The sequence below is a fragment of the Pristiophorus japonicus genome, unplaced genomic scaffold (genome assembly GCF_044704955.1).
Source record: "Pristiophorus japonicus isolate sPriJap1 unplaced genomic scaffold, sPriJap1.hap1 HAP1_SCAFFOLD_438, whole genome shotgun sequence".
Classification (NCBI taxonomy): Eukaryota; Metazoa; Chordata; class Chondrichthyes; family Pristiophoridae; genus Pristiophorus; species Pristiophorus japonicus.
The window spans coordinates 399,080-414,968 of record NW_027254290.1 but is presented as its reverse complement, the minus strand read 5'-3'; the positions used below and the strand labels follow the sequence as shown (position 1 = coordinate 414,968).

Here is a 15,889-nt window from a genome sequence, read left to right as displayed (position 1 = left end):
CACAAAAAAGGGGTGGGGCTGTGTGGATACTATGAGGAGGTAGAGGCTGCCGCAATATCGTTGTATGTATGCTTCTCACCCCCTCCGACACCGCGCCCCATAAGAACCACCACACTGTTGGAATCAATGACGGAATCAATTATTAAGGATGTCATAGCAGCGCATTTGGAAAGAGATGACAGGATAGGTCCAAGTCAGCATGGATTTGTGAAAGGGAAATCATGCTTGACAAATCTTCTGGAATTTTTTGAGGATGTTTCCAGTCGAGTGGACAAGGGAGAACCAGTTGATGTGGTGTATTTGGACTTTCAGAAGGCTTTCGACAAGGTCCCACACAAGAGATTAATGTGCAATGTTAAAGCACATGGGATTGGCGGTAGTGTGCTGACGTGGATTGAGAACTGGTTGGCAGACATGAAGCAAAGAGTAGGAGTAAATGGGTACTTTTCAGAATGGCAGACAGTGACTAGTGGGGTACCGCAAGGTTCTGTGCTGGGGCCCCAGATGTTTACATTGTCCATTAATGATTTGGACGAGGGGATTAAATGTAGTATCTCCAAATTTGTGGATGACACTAAGTTGGGTGGCAGTGTGAGCTGCGAGGAGGATGCTATGAGGCTGCAGAGTGACTTGGATAGGTTAGGTGAGTGGGCAAATGCATGGCAGATGAAGTATAATGTGGATAAATGTGAGGTTATCCACTTTGGTGGTAAAAACAGAGAGACAGACTATTATCTGAATGGTGACAGATTAGGAAAAGGGGAGGTGCAACGAGACCTGGGTGTCATGGTACATCAGTCATTGAAGGTTGGCATTCAGGTTCAGCAGGCGGTTAAGAAAGCAAATGGCATGTTGGCCTTCATAGCGAGGTAATTTGAGTACAGGGGCAGGGAGGTGTTACTACAGTTGTACAGGGCCTTGGTGAGGCCACACCTGGAGTACTGTGTACAGTTTTGGTCTCCTAACTTGAGGAAGGACATTCTTGCTATTGAGGGAGTGCAGCGAACATTCACCAGACTGATTCCCGGGATGGCGGGACTGACATATCAAGAAAGATTAGATCAACTGGGCTTGTATTCACTGGAGTTCAGAAGAATGAGAGGGGATCTCATAGAAACGTTTAAAATTCTGATGGGTTTAGACAGGTTAGATGCAGGAAGAATGTTCCCAATGTTGGGGAAGTCCAGAACCAGGGGTCACAGTCTAAGGATAAGGGGTAAGCCATTTAGGACCGAGATGAGGAGAAACTTCTTCACCCAGAGAGTGTTGAACCGGTGGAATTCTCTACCACAGAAAGTTGTTGAGGCCAATTCACTAAATATATTCTAAGAGGAGTTAGATGAAGTCCTTACTACTAGGTGGATCAAGGGGTATGGCGAGAAAGCAGGAAGCGGGTACTGAAGTTGCATGTTCAGCCATGAACTCATTGAATGGCGGTGCAGGTTCAAAGGGCCGAATGGCCTACTCCTGCACCTATTTTCTGTGTTTCTATGTTTCTGCCCATGGAATTGCCATGCCCAACAATTACCAGGGGACCAGAAAATGGGATCGTACTGTCCAATGAGTGCGAACTATTGTATGATAATGTAAAGCATGAAATTGTGCCTGTCCTGATCAATATCTCAGGTATACAGATACCGGAATATTGTACAGAGCAGGCAAGAAAAATGTATAATGTATTAAGTAAAGTTGTAATGCAGCAGGCTGCCGATGCCATGGGTGCCAGTAGATTCCGAGGACAGGAGCCAGTTCATAGGACTAAGAGGGGAATAGTTAATGATGTCGCTACCAGTTTTAATACAGGAACCTCCGTAGCAAACTCATTGGACAAACAAAGGCTAAATGAAAGGGTGGAACAGCTTAGAGGGGTGATGAAGGGACTATTAGAACGGGTAGAGCAGAATCAGGAAGATCAAGCTGAACTAGGGAAAGAAAGTGCCGAAATCCAATTGGATGGCATCTCGGTCCTGGAAGCTCACGCAAAAACCATCAATCACCTTATTGACAGAGAGAGAGAAGATACCGGAAAACTTAGACAGGGGCAACTCTGTCACGCTTATGGCCTGCGGATGATGTGACAGATACAGCACAACTTCGACCAGATCCAAAGGGGGGAGGTGCCCGATTGGATAGACAGCTCGCATTTGGCTCAGTTGGTCAGTCAGAGGGGGACATTGGACAACTGTACTCTGAAGGGACTGACCAGAGTATACCAAGCGATCTCAGATTGCCAAATGGGTAAGAAACCTCGAATAGGAATAGTTCTGATGATCCCTATAGCCACACCAGATTCGGGACCATTTCCCCTGTACCAGCTAGAGAATATCGGGGTAATACAGGAAAACGCCTCCCTCTGTTACTATTTGACAACAACCTCCGCCATTTGCCGAAATGACACACTCACCGGGATTTCCCTATCGGGATGCAAGCAAGGGGGGGGGGGGGGGATTACAGTGTATCCTCACCCGGTGGGCCGAGGGGAACTAGACGTGTGCAGGTTTAACCGAACCGACGGGTGCGTATTAGAAATAGTGCCCGCACACGCGCACTTCACTAGGGCAGGCTATGGAGGAAAGGGACGGTACTGCATCTCTACCACAGAATGTTCATACCAGTATAATGACCTACAGTGCCCGATCCCACAGCCAAGCATTTGATTTACACCACTATGAGCTGTCACGATTGGGCAAGCCCACATCACCCAGGTTAGACGTTGAAATACCGAAACTATTAATGTGACCGACCAACTCCATGATCACTTGCAGGATTATGACAAGCCAGATCAGGTCCCCATCCCACATCAAGCTGAGGTATTAAGGGAACTGAGGTTCAGAGTGGGCGAATCCATAAAGCTCTACCACCAATTGCAAACTAAAATCAAAGTACTGGAAGAGGATATCGACATAGATTTACAAGACCAGAATTGGTGGAGGAAGGTTTGGGACTGGGGAATGAATGTCAACATCGACCCCTGGATTCGAATAACTTCACACATACTAGTCGGGGTACAACTGGTCCTAGCAATAACATGGGGCATCATGGCCTGTCAATCATGTAAGCACCACGCACGCCGAAGAAGGACCCAAGCCAGGTCCCAGGAAATTAAAAACGCCTGTCTGACAGGGGGGCACGAGGATTTGACCTTTATTAATTTGATCTAAGCAATCGGAGCTCTCAAAACCACGTGACTGGCCAGCATGTTGAGACAGGAAGTACCGGGCGGTGCATAATTACCTATCAAAAGGGGTGGGTAGTATACGTTAACAAATGTTGTCGGTTAAAGGGGACTAGGATTAGTCCCTTACCGAAAGGGGGGATTGTTGTAGGGCGCTTTCAAAGGCAGTGGCACCTGCTGAATATATGTATGTATGTTTAAAATGATAGCCAGATATAAAATGGCTGCCGGGGGTAGGGGGGGGGGGGGGATTCGCAAAACATGATGGGAACTCAGTTAGCCAGGTTAGGTAAATTGCTGACTGAGTGCTGACCCTGCAGTGCCTGGTATCAGGAATGTCTTGAATCAACAACTTGAGACACGATACCATAACAAAACACTGCAGTACTTAGTATGGAATGTCCTTAAATCAATGACTCCAGATGGGGTGCCTAGCAACCATGTTGAGATAAGAAAAGTAGGCACCGGCAGAACCCACGAGCAACAGAGATAAGGGGGCCTGGGGAACATCACAAGGACATGAATCAGCCCCAGCTGACATGAACTGAGCATGCAGCCCCCTGATGTACCGGGATTAATACTATTGGCTCAAAGAAACCTATATGTAATCTATAATCATTATGATTGGATTGTGTCCAGCCGATGTGGGCTGAGTATCTGGAATAAACTGTTGTAAAACATAAATATCGATGAATGTCTTTGGTCGGCAGAGTGGAGTGCCTGGAATTGGACCAGAGGCTCTCTCCCCGCCGGCGTAATAAAGGCCGTTTTGGCATTGGAACCGATCCCGAGTGTCGAGTGATTCTTCCAGGAAAACATTCACGCTAACACAGCTGCACCGATCTAGTGCACAGATGTACCGCAATGTGGGCAGTCCCGTGCTGCCCCTGGGCCCCGGTCCCAAACTCATGCCTCCCCTGGGCCCCGATCTCATACCTCTACAATCTATCACAGTTTCTTTACCCCTCTCGCCACTCCTGCTGTATCTGCCCACACTCCAATCTTGCTGATGTCACTCTTCGTTGACGTTGCCCTCCTGCACCAGCTCGGACTGTACCTTGTGGTGGCCTCCACGCTGCTCCCTGGGCCACACGCCGCTCCTTTTATGGTCCCAACCTGCTGCTGAGGGTTTATCGCAAGTCGGGGCCTCCACGCTTCTCCCTGGGCCGCACGCCATTCAAGTTATTGCCCCGACTCTGAAGTAGTTTCTTGACAGGTCGCAATTTCCACATTTTCGCGCTTGCGCTTCGCACATGAAAACCTTGTATGCATCTGTAACGGGCGCGCAAGTTACGGCCCATTATGTTTGGGTACAGTATATGATATGAGCAATTTCAGATAAGGCATGTGGTAAGTGCATCATACTTTGGAGGAAAAGGTTTACTGTGGACATCTGTTCCCCCAAATGTCCCACCACTGGGGCTTTGCACATCTATTGTAGTCTAATTTATAGAGACTGATTGCTATGATTGGTGAACAACCCAATTATGGTTGTATCCTGCGACGACCAGGATGATAGACGGTAAAATAGATGGAATGTTGTCTTTTTCATCTTGCCATTTCTAAGCTCCAATGTAAACACTGTGAATGACAGGACTAAAATAAATTGTGTTACCAGAACTGAACTGTTCTGTGTTGCCATATTATTACCACAGGTAAACCAAACTCTGCCAGCAGAATTGAGCCATATTCGATGACCAGCAATGTGGTACAGTCATGTTACCATAACTTTGTTATAGAACGCATCTGCACTTTGAATCTGTTACTAGAACTATTAACGCTTTGTTACCAGAACTGAACATAAATGTTACCGGAAGTAGCCACATTTTGTTACGAACGGAACTGCACTCACTCAATTATAAAGGTCACACTTCTGTGAAATAAATGAGAAATGAGAAACACTCTCTTAACAAAACTGAACCAAACTGTTACTGAAAGTAGCCACACTTTGTTACCAGAACTGAACCGCACTCAGCTATACAGGTCATACTTCGGTGAAATAAATTTCTTCAGGTCTAAATACATGACTCGCCGGTGTTATTATCGGAAATACACAACTCAAACGCATTTGGATCTGTATAGTTCCTCGGACAGACTTTTGACTTCTGAATTATTTCAGCGAGCAGCAGGCCACTGGGTAAGCAATTATTGCAGAATAATTATCTTCTCAACCGAGAATGCAAATAATTCCAAACCAATATGTGGACACGGACGAGGAAATCCACGAATAATGATCCTTAGGATTTGGGATTACTGTATTGAATCCTGTTCTTGGCTCACGGTGCAAGGTTTTGCAACACGTAATCTGTTGAAGAGCCAGAGGTAAAATTTCTGACCTATGTAACGGAATATACACCGAGCTATTCGAAATTGAGACAGGAAGAACACTCATCAAAATGCACTCATTGATTGAGGCCAAACTTGTAATTTATAACGCCATAGTTTTTAGGAGGCAGGGGTTGAGTGATAGATATAAACATTACCACAGTATTCAGGATATGAGACCAGTGAATTAGTACTTGGAAAAAATGGGACGAATCTTGAGTCCAAGATACAGCATAGGAGAAGAGTGTGCCGGCTGAAGCATGAGGGCCACAATAAGGGAAGGAAGTGAATAGCAGATACAACAGTCAGGTGGATGTGAGGGAACTGACTCCACGGAATGTCCTAGTTAGCTGGGAGAAGCTGCTTCAGTTCTGCTGGAAGATTTATTAATCATAGCTTCTCCTGGCAACCCAGAGTTAGAAATCTCATTGTGTTATTATCTCAAGGGAGGCACTTTCCAAAGTTCTACCGCTGGTCAGTTTTAGTTCAGTTCCTGTTCAGTGACGCATTGACAGAGATACATCTCATAGAGCTGTGCCTGCAACAACGAAAGGAAAGTTTCCGTTTTAATAAAGGAAATTTAAGAATTAATAATATCAAACACTGGAATATTTCTTGAAGTTAATTGTCGCGAGCTAGACATGCACATATAGAAGGTAAATACTTGGCCAATAAAAGGCAAATGTTAAATGTAGATATAGAGAATAAGATATGTAGACTTTTATAATCGGAGAGAGAACAGGAAGACAGGGAAAATTCACCTTTTTCTCAACCACAACACATTGGACATAGTCACAGTTTGCCTTTAGTTTCTTTTTCTCCTTCCTCGATAGAGTAGTTTTGGTGCTGAAAAATGGAGGCAGAAATTCAGCACAATCCAGGATACCATGTGCATGAGCAGTTTCCTGCCTCCTCAGTCACAATCTAGCATTATTTAACATCTGGAAAACTGTACCTGCAGAAATCATCCTCTATGATTAAATGCCTACACCTCTACTGATGATTATCTCTCTCTCTCTCTCTCTCATGCTCGCTGCATCTCTCTTCTCTCTATCTCTAGTTTACTCTCTCTCTCTATTTTTCCTGTTGCTCGCTTGGTCTCCTCATTCTCTTTTTCTGAATCTCATTCTTCTCTCTCTCACTACTTCGTTATATCTCTGTCCCCATTTCGCCTATATTTCTCTGTAAGCCCCCTCTCTCTATTTCCAGTGTCCCTGACTATTATGTGTGCAGGAAGTGTATCCACCTGCAGCTCCTGACAGACCGCATTGCGGCACTGGAGCTGCGCATGGATTCACTCTGAAAAATCTGCGATGCTGAGGATGTCATGAATAGCACATTGAGTGAGTTGGTCAGACCACAGGTAAAGGTTACATAGGCAGATAGGGAATGGGTGACCATCAGGAAGAACAGTGGAAGGAAGGTAGTGCAGGGGTCCCCTGCGGTCATCTCCCTCCAAAACAGATATATCACCTAGGGTACTGTTGAGGAAGATGGCTCATCAGGGGAGGGCAGCAGCAGCCATGTTCATGGCACCATGGGTGGCTCTGGTGCGCAGGAGAGCAGGAAAAAGAGTGGGACAGCTATAGTGGTAGGGGATAGAAATGTAGGGGAAGAGATAGGCGTTTCTGCAGCCGCTAACGAGACTCCAGGATGGTATGTTGCCTCCCTAGTGCAAGGATCAAGGATGTCTCGGAGTGTCTGCAGGGCATTCTGGAGGGCGAGGGTGAACAGTCAGTTGTCGTGGTGCATATAGCTATCAATGATATAGGTAAAACACGGGATGAGGTCCTACAAGCTGAATTTAGGGAGCTAGGAGTTAAATTAAAAAGTAGGACCATGAAGGTAGTAATCTCATGATTGCTACCAGTGCCACGTGCTAGTCAGACTAGAAATAACAGGATAGTTAGGATGAATACGTGGCTTGAGGAATGGTGCAAGAGGGATGGATTCAAATTCCTGGGACATTGGAATTGGTTCTGGGGGAGGTGGGACCAGTACAAATGAGACAGTCTGCACCTGGGCAGGGATGGAACCGATGTCCTAGGGGGAATGTTTGCTAGTGCTGTTGGGGAGGATTTGAACTAATAGTGCAGGGGGATGGGAACCTATGCAGGGAGACAGAGGGAAGTAAAATGGGGTCAGAAGCAAAAGTTTAAAGGAGAAAACTTGAAGTGGAGGCCAGAACAATCAAAGGCAAAAATCAAAAAGTGCCACATTACAACATAATTCTAAAATTATGTAATCCTCGAGTGTTAAAAAAAACAAGCCTGAAGGCTCTGTGTCTCAATGCGAGGAGCATTCATAATAAGGTGAATGAATTAACTGCACAGATAGCTGTTAACCAATATGATGTAATTGAGATTATGGAGACATGGCTGCAGAGTGACCAAGGATGGCAACTCAACATCCAAGGGTATTCAATATTCAGGAAAGATAGACTGAAAAAAAAGTAGGTGGGTAAGCACTGCTGGTTAAAGAGGAGATTAACGCAATAGTGAGGAAGGACATGAGCGTGGATGACATGGTATCTATATGGGTAGAGCTGCAGAACATCAAAGGGAAGAAAACGCTAGTGGGAGTTGTGTACAGACCAACAAACAGTCATAGTGAGGTTGGGGAAGGCATCAAACAGGAAATTAGGGATGCATGCAATAAAGGTGCAGCAGTTATCATGGGTGACTTTAATCTACATATAGATTGGGCTAAACAAGCTGGTAGCAATACGGTGGAGGATAATTTCCTGGAGTGTATAAGGGATGGTTTTCTAGACCAATATGTCGAGGAACCAAGTAGAGAGCTGCACATCCTACACTGGGTGTTGTGCAATGAGAGAGGATTAATTAGCAATCTTGTCATGCGAGGCCCCTTGGGGAAGAGTGACCATAATATGGTAGAATTCTTCATTAATATAGAGAGTGACACAGTTAATTCAGAGACTAGGGTCCTGATCTTAACGAAAGGTAACTTCGATGGTATGAGACGTGAATTGGCTAGGATAGACTGGCAAATGATACATAAAGAGTTGACGATGGATAGGCAATGGCAGACATTTAAAGATCACATGGATGACTTCAACAATTGTACATCACTGTTCGTCGTAAAATAAAATGGGGAAGATGGCTCAACCGTGGCATACAAGGGAAATTAGGGATACTGTTAAATCCAAGGAAGAGGCATATAAAGTGGCAAAAAAGCGGCAAACCTGAGGACTGGGAGAAATTTAGAATTCAGCAGAGGAAGACAAAGAGTTTCATTAGGAGGGGGATAATAGAATATGAGAGTAAGCTTGCAGGGAACATAAAAACTGACTGTAAAAGCTTCAACAGATACGTGAAGAGAAAAAGATCAGCAAAGATAAATGTGGGTCCCTTGCAATCAGAATCAGGCGAATTTATAATGGGGAACAACGAAATGGCAAACCAACAGAACAAATACTTTGCTTCTGTCTTCACTAAGGAAGACACAACTAACCTTTCGGAAATACTAGGGGACTGAGGGTCTAGCATGAAGGAGGGACTAAAGGAAATCCTTATTAGTCAGCAAAATGTGTTAGGGAAATTCATGGGATTGAAGGCCGATAAATCCCCGGGCCTGATAGTCTGCATCCCAGAGTACTTAAGGAAGTGGCCCGAGAAATAGTGGATGCATGGTGGTCATTTTCCAACATTCTATAGACTCTGGATCAGATCCTATGGACTGGATGGTAGCTAATGTAACCGCACTTTTTAAAAAAGAGGGAGAGAGAAAACAGGGAATTATAGACCAGTCAGCCTGACATCGGTGCTGGGAAAAATGTCGGAATCAATTACTAAAGATGTAATAGCAGCGCATTTAAAAAGCAGTAACATGGTCGGTCCAAGTCAGCATGAATTTGTGAAAGGGAAATCATGCTTGACAAATCTTCTAGAATTTTTTGAGGATGTAACTAGTAGAGTGGACAAGGGAGAGCCAGTTGGTGTGGTGTATTTAGACTTTCAAAAAGCTTTTGACAAGGTTCCACACAATAGATTAGTATGCAAAATTAAAGCACATGGTATTGGGGTAAGGTATTGACGTGGATAGAGAACTGGTTGGCAAACAGGAAACAAAGAGTAGGAATAAACAAGTCCCTTTCAAAATGGCAGGCAGTGACTAGTGGGGTACCACAAGGTTCAGTGCTGGGACCCCAGCTATTTACAATATACATTAATGATTTAGACGAATGAATTTAATGTAATATCTCCAAGTTTGCAGATGACACTAAGCTGGGTGGCAGTATGAGCTATGAGGAGGATGCTAAGAGGCTGCAGGGTGACTTGGACAGGTTAGGTAAGCGGGCAAATACATGGCAGATGTGGTATAATGTAGATAAATGTGAGGTTATCCAGTTTGGTGTAAAAACAGGAAGGCAGATTATTATCTGTATGGTGACATATTAGTAAAAGGGGAGGTGCAACGAGACATGGGTGTCATGGTACATCCGTAATTGAAAGTTGGCATACAGGTACAGCAGGCGGAGGACGGCAAATGGCCCGTTCCTTCAGAGCGAGAAGTGTTGAGTACAGGAGCAGGGAAGTCTTACTACAGTTGTACGGGGCCTTGGTGAGGTCACACCTTGAATAGTGTGTATAGTTTTGGTCTCATAATCTGAGGAAGGACATTCTTGCTATTGAGGGAGTGCAGCGAAGTTTCAGCAGACTGATTCCCGGGATGACAAGACTGATATGGAGAAAGACTGGATCGACTAGGCTTTTATTCACTGGAATTTAGAAGAATGAGAGGAGATCTCATAGAAATATATAAAATTATGACGGGATTGGACAGGTTAGATGCAGGAAGAATGTTCCCTGATGTTGGGGAAGTCCAGAACCAGGGGTCACAGTCTAAGGATAAGGGATAAGCCATTTAGGACCGAGATGAGGAAAAACTTCTTCACTCAGAGAGTTGTGAGCATGTGAAATTCTCTACCAGAGAAAGTTGTTCAGACCAGTTCGTTACATATATTCAAAAGGGAGTTAGTTGTGGCCCTTATGGGCAAAGGGATCAAGATGTATGGAGAAAAAGCACGAATGGGTTACTGAAGTGCATGATCAGCCATGATCCTATTGAATGGTGGTGCAGCCTCGAAGGGCCGAATGGCCTACTCCTTCTATTTTTCTATGTTTCTATTTCTGTCTAGCCTTTTTCTCTGTTTGTTCCCTTACATCTGGCTTTCTGTTTGTGGATGACTTTGTCTCTTTCTGACGTTACCTGTCTTTCCTCATATGTTACTGCTTATCACCCCATATCTGACTCTTTCCGTCTCCCACGACCTCTCCCTTTATCTCTCAATCCATCTGTTTTGGTTGCTCTGCATATTCCTCTGTCAGAGAAACATTTACCTGGAGTAGCACTTTGAAATGCACATCGAAACGAACATGAATCCGATGAGCATAATCAGAGCCAGAAGGTAATTGTCTCCAGTTAACCAGTTCCAGGCTGTCGATACGCACCACTAGCCAGAAGAGAAGATGGACAACGTGACGCTTACAGGTAGAGTAAAACTCTCACGTTGCATTCTTTATAATTCACATTTGGGTTAGATACAGAGTAAAGCTCCCTCGACGCTGTCCCATCAAACACTCCCATGTCAGGTATTGCACGGGTCAGATACAGAATAAAGCCCCCTCTTCGCTGTCCTATCAAACACTCCAGGACAGGTACAGCATGGATTAGATACAGAGAAAAGCTCCCTCTACAATGTCACATCAAACACACCCAGGACAGGTACAGCATGAATTAGATACAGAATAAAGCTCCCTCTGCACTGTCACATCAAACACACCCAGGACAGATACAGCACGGTTTAGATATAGAGTAAGGCTCGCTCTTCGCTGTCTCTGACCTGGAAGTGTGTGATGGAATAGTGTAGAGGGAGCTTTACTCTGTATTTAACCCGATCTGTGCCTGACCTGGGAGTGTTTCCAGGTCGGTCATTGGAGCGAGAGCGGGAGCGGCGAGGTTGGGGTGAAGGAGTGGCAAGAGATCATGGAGCGACGAGATTGGGGCCCAGGAGAGGCGTGAGTTTGGTGCCAGAAGCGACGTGTGCCCAGGGGCAGCACGGACCGCCCCACACTGCAATATGTGTGTGCACAAAGTCCGTGCAGCAGAGCTGGTCTCCAGTCGTCTTGGTCAATTCTTGCCAGTGGACCAAGACCAGCTCTGTCAAGCCCGTGTGATGGCTGGCATGCAACTGTCAGCACACGTTAAAACTTCCATGCACAGGCATCTTCCACCCTTCAGGATGCAGTTCTGGACCTGGAATATTAGGACCTTCATTGAAACATCTTGAACTTATCCCTTTTTGGCAAGGAAGAAAGTTATCCTTAATACGAGGAACTGCACATGATGATGATGAATTCATGTTTATGGTAAGAAGTTATCACGGTCCATGGCAGGTCAGGTTGAGATTATCTTGATAAAATCAAGGGCTGGCCCTTGTTACAAAACAAGGCCTTTTCATTCTTCAGAAATCTAGGGGAAAGCAGGCCTTCAGCATCTGAGAACAAGAAAACGTAAACAGACCAAGTGAAGCGGACATCCAAAAAATTGATTTCCAAATTTAGTTTGCAAGATTGTAATTGACCAAAGAAGTAGAACAACCTCGTTATTTCTCAGAAATATATTATGTTCTTAACGTCCACCACCTCATTCTGTGCCCAGAGAAAATGCCAGCGTCTTATCTATCAAAGGAAGACTAAGAGCTGAAACATTCGAGCTACACCGACCACAAACAAACATCAGGTTAGCTACAATAGGTGCTTAACACACAATAAACCTCCCAGTATACTATCCCATTAAACACGCATAGGGCAGGTACAACACGGGTTAGATACAAACTAAAGTTCCCTCTACACTGTCCATTCAAACACAGACATGGCAGGTAACGCACGGGTTAGATATAAAATAAAGCTCTCTCTACACTGATCCGTTGAATATTTCCAGGGCAGATAGGGCACAGATCAGATACAGACCAGAATTCACACTGCAATATCCCATCAAACACTCGCATCAACTACCATCAGATTAGATACAGTAAAGATTCGATAAAGCATGCGTCAGATACAGAGTTAAGCTCCATCTACACTGTACCATCAAACACTCCCAGGGCAGGTACATCACGGGTTAACTAAAGAGAAAGGCTATCTCTGCACTGTACCATCAAACGTTCCTCGGTTTGGTACAATACGGATTTGGTATGCAGTAAAGCTCCCTCTGCATTTTGTCCTCAAACACTCACGGGGCAGGTGCAGATTGGGACCATAAACAATGCTCCACCTGCGCAGTCCAAGAAAACATATAGACGCCAAACACTGGCAGATATTCATTGGTTAGATTCAGGTTAACAGAAGCGAGCCATACCGCCCAGATCTGCGAAATGTGGGCCAAGTCCTCTCCCATTATATCAGTGAGGCTTTCTCTTGGTATGTTGGAAATGATGAAACTTGTCAGCAGTGCGAGTGGTACCAAGTATGTCAAGGAGCTGAAGAACAGACGCTTGATCCAGGCTCTCCTGTTCTTAGATGTCTGTTCACTGAAATGAAAGTAAGAATCACTATCTTAAGTAACTGGTGGAAAACAGCTCCCAACAGTCCATCAAATCACTGAAATAGTGAAAACTTAGCACCGCATGACACCAGAAATCAACAACAGTGATCTGAAACTACAGCATTTCTTAATATATTAGTTTTGCTCTCAGTACAAAACATTCACCTCAAATAGCCTCCATGGCCGTAATTTTAAATTTAGGAGTGGTGTTCTTTGATTGTCTTCAATGGGTGATATACATTATCAGCCCCGTTCGATTTTCCTTGCCATTGGGAGGAATTCTGAGTTCATGTGATAGTGTAAAACGGATAATAGCGAATCGACAGCCGGTTTACATCTCTCTTGATTAACTTCAATGGAAAGGAAAATCTCGTGAGGTGTATCGCGAGCTGTCGAACCAATATAATCCATTTTAGACTATTGCCCAAAGGAAAAATGGCTACCATTCTGATGCTCCCCTTTCTCCCAATGTGTGGTAGTCAATGTTTCCAAGTTTCTCGTCTACTCTCAATGCAGTTAGTTACCCCACTCAAACTCCCAGAATAAACCAAGCCATGCCTCTTTCCTTGTTGAATTGAAACATTCTGATCTTACTTGCAATGCCCGATCTAGTCTAAAATGTGCTCTCCACTTTGCTCACACACATTAATCCTATCTATTGTTTGATTGATAAATTCTCCCAATATTAGTAAGCTTTTATTCTTATATTATCGCTTTGAACTGGCTGTGGTTCTCCCCTCTATCACACAATTCTGGTGTTCTGTTTTGTACATCGAGAATTGTACCATGGCACCTCCAAGTCTGTAAAGCTGTCCATGTGAATCCTGTCTCATTGCATCGATTGTGATTTTACGATTTTCTAGGGCTGTAACTGAATCCTTCATTAATACTGCTAGTCCAGCAACTTTTACTGCCCATTTCTCTTATGAAAACAGCAACAACGTGATTTTTAAAGCACCTTTAATATAGTCAAATGTCCCAAGGTTCTTCACAGGAGGGAAATCAGATACAAATTCACACCGAATCAAAGGAGGAGACATTGGGACGAGTGATAAAAAGCTTGGTCAAAGAGGTTTTAAGGTTTGTATTATAGGATGCAAAGAAGTGGAGAGGTTTGGGAGGGAATTCCAGAGTTTAGCGCCTAGGCAGCTGTAGACACCACTGCCAATGATGGGACGAAGGAAGTGGAGCATGCACAAAAGGGCAGTGTTGGAGGAATGCAGAATTTCCGGAGGGATGTGCAGCTGGAAAAGGTTACGGATAAGGATTAGCGAGGCTATGGAGTGATTGTAATAGGCGGATGAGAATTTTGAAATCGAAATTTTGCTGGATGAGGGTAAAATGTAGGTAAGTGCTCACAGGTGTGATGGGTGAATGCGAATTGGTGGAATTTAGGATAGCGCAGCAGAGTATGCCATTAACTCAAGATTATGGAGCGTGAAAGAAGGGATGCCAGCCAGGAGAGCATTGGAATAGCGAAGTCCACTCTGGTGGTAACAACAGCATGGATGAGGTTTCAGCAGCATATTGGCAGAGACAGGGATGAAACATGAGACCTGGGTGTCATGGTACATCAGTCATTGAAGGTTGGCATGCAGGTACAGCAGGCGGTTAAGAAAGCAAATGGCATGTTGGCCTTCATAGCGAGGGGATTTGAGTACAGGGGCAGGGAGGTGTTGCTACAGTTGTACAGGGCCTTGGTGAGGCCACACCTGGAGTATTGTGTACAGTTTTGGTCTCCTAACTTGAGGAAGGACATTCTTGCTATTGAGGGAGTGCAGCGAAGGTTCACCAGACTGATTCCCAGGATGGCGGGACTAACATAACAAGAAAGACTGGATCAACTGGGCTTGTATTCACTGGAGTTCAGAAGAATGAGAGGGGATCTCATAGAAACGTTTAAAATTATGATGGGTTTAGACAGGTTAGATGCAGGAAAAATGTTCCCAATGTTGGGGAAGTCCAGAACCAGGGGTAACAGTCTAAGGATAAGGGGTAAGCCATTTAGGAACGAGATGAGGAGAAACTTCTTCTCCCAGAGAGTGATGAACCTGTGGAATTCTCTACCACAGAAAGTTGTTGAGGCCAATTCACTAAATATATTCAAAAAGGAGTTAGATGTAGTCCTTATTACTAGGTGGATCAAGGGGTATGGCGAGAAAGCAAGAATGGGGTACTGAAGTTGCATGTTCAGCCATGAACTCATTGAATGACGGTGCAGGCTCGAAGGGCCGAATGGCATACTCCTGCACCTATTTTCTATGTTTCTATGTAATTTTGGCCTAAATATTGCCATTATACGCCTCCAATCCACAAAGCAATTCCGAAAATACCTCCTGGCATCCAGGCTGCAAAGAGTTGCCACCTCGGGCATGCAGGCGGATGGTAGCGTAAAGGCCCATGGGAAGCAGGCGTTTCGGAAGTATACCTGGGATCACATGGGCCCGGTCCTCCAATGGCAAAGGAGGATTCCATTGCAATAACTTAGAAAGGGCATCTCCAATGATATGCATGGAATCCCCAAATAATAATACAATTTACAGAATTTATACAATTATAAACGTACTGACTGCAGTATTAGTTCTAACTTCCTTCATTGCCCAAACCTCAATAACATTTACCTTTTTGATAATTAATTTTAAACATCTTAATTTGGGCCAATATTTGTATAACATTATTTACATTATATGTATATAATTCTGGATTTATAAATGGTTTATTTAAGCATTATACACTCCCTCAAGCTGATAAAAGCATGCCCTACACCTGCTTTTACCAGATATAAGAGTTGCATGGGCAATTGCTTGGCAGTTATTGGGC

At 44.5% G+C, this 15,889-nt stretch overlaps 1 protein-coding gene across 5 annotated transcripts in view; it reads right to left on the bottom strand.

The window, feature by feature from the left end:
* Positions 1-5,580: 5,580 nt before the first annotated feature.
* Positions 5,581-15,889, bottom strand: part of LOC139251742 (uncharacterized) — a 42,438-nt gene continuing 32,129 nt past the window's right edge. For 2 of the 5 annotated variants that reach the window (XM_070873288.1, XM_070873289.1), the window contains exons 9-12: positions 12,884-13,055; positions 10,864-10,976; positions 6,262-6,346; positions 5,581-6,038 (exon numbers count right to left, since the gene is read on the bottom strand). In XM_070873288.1, the coding sequence (XP_070729389.1) occupies positions 5,982-6,038; positions 6,262-6,346; positions 10,864-10,976; positions 12,884-13,055 (427 nt within the window). In that variant the 3' untranslated portion in view covers positions 5,581-5,981. The remainder of the gene's footprint in view (positions 6,039-6,261; positions 6,347-10,863; positions 10,977-12,883; positions 13,056-15,889) is intronic. The other 3 variants (XM_070873291.1, XM_070873290.1, XM_070873292.1) reach the window with 3 other exon arrangements.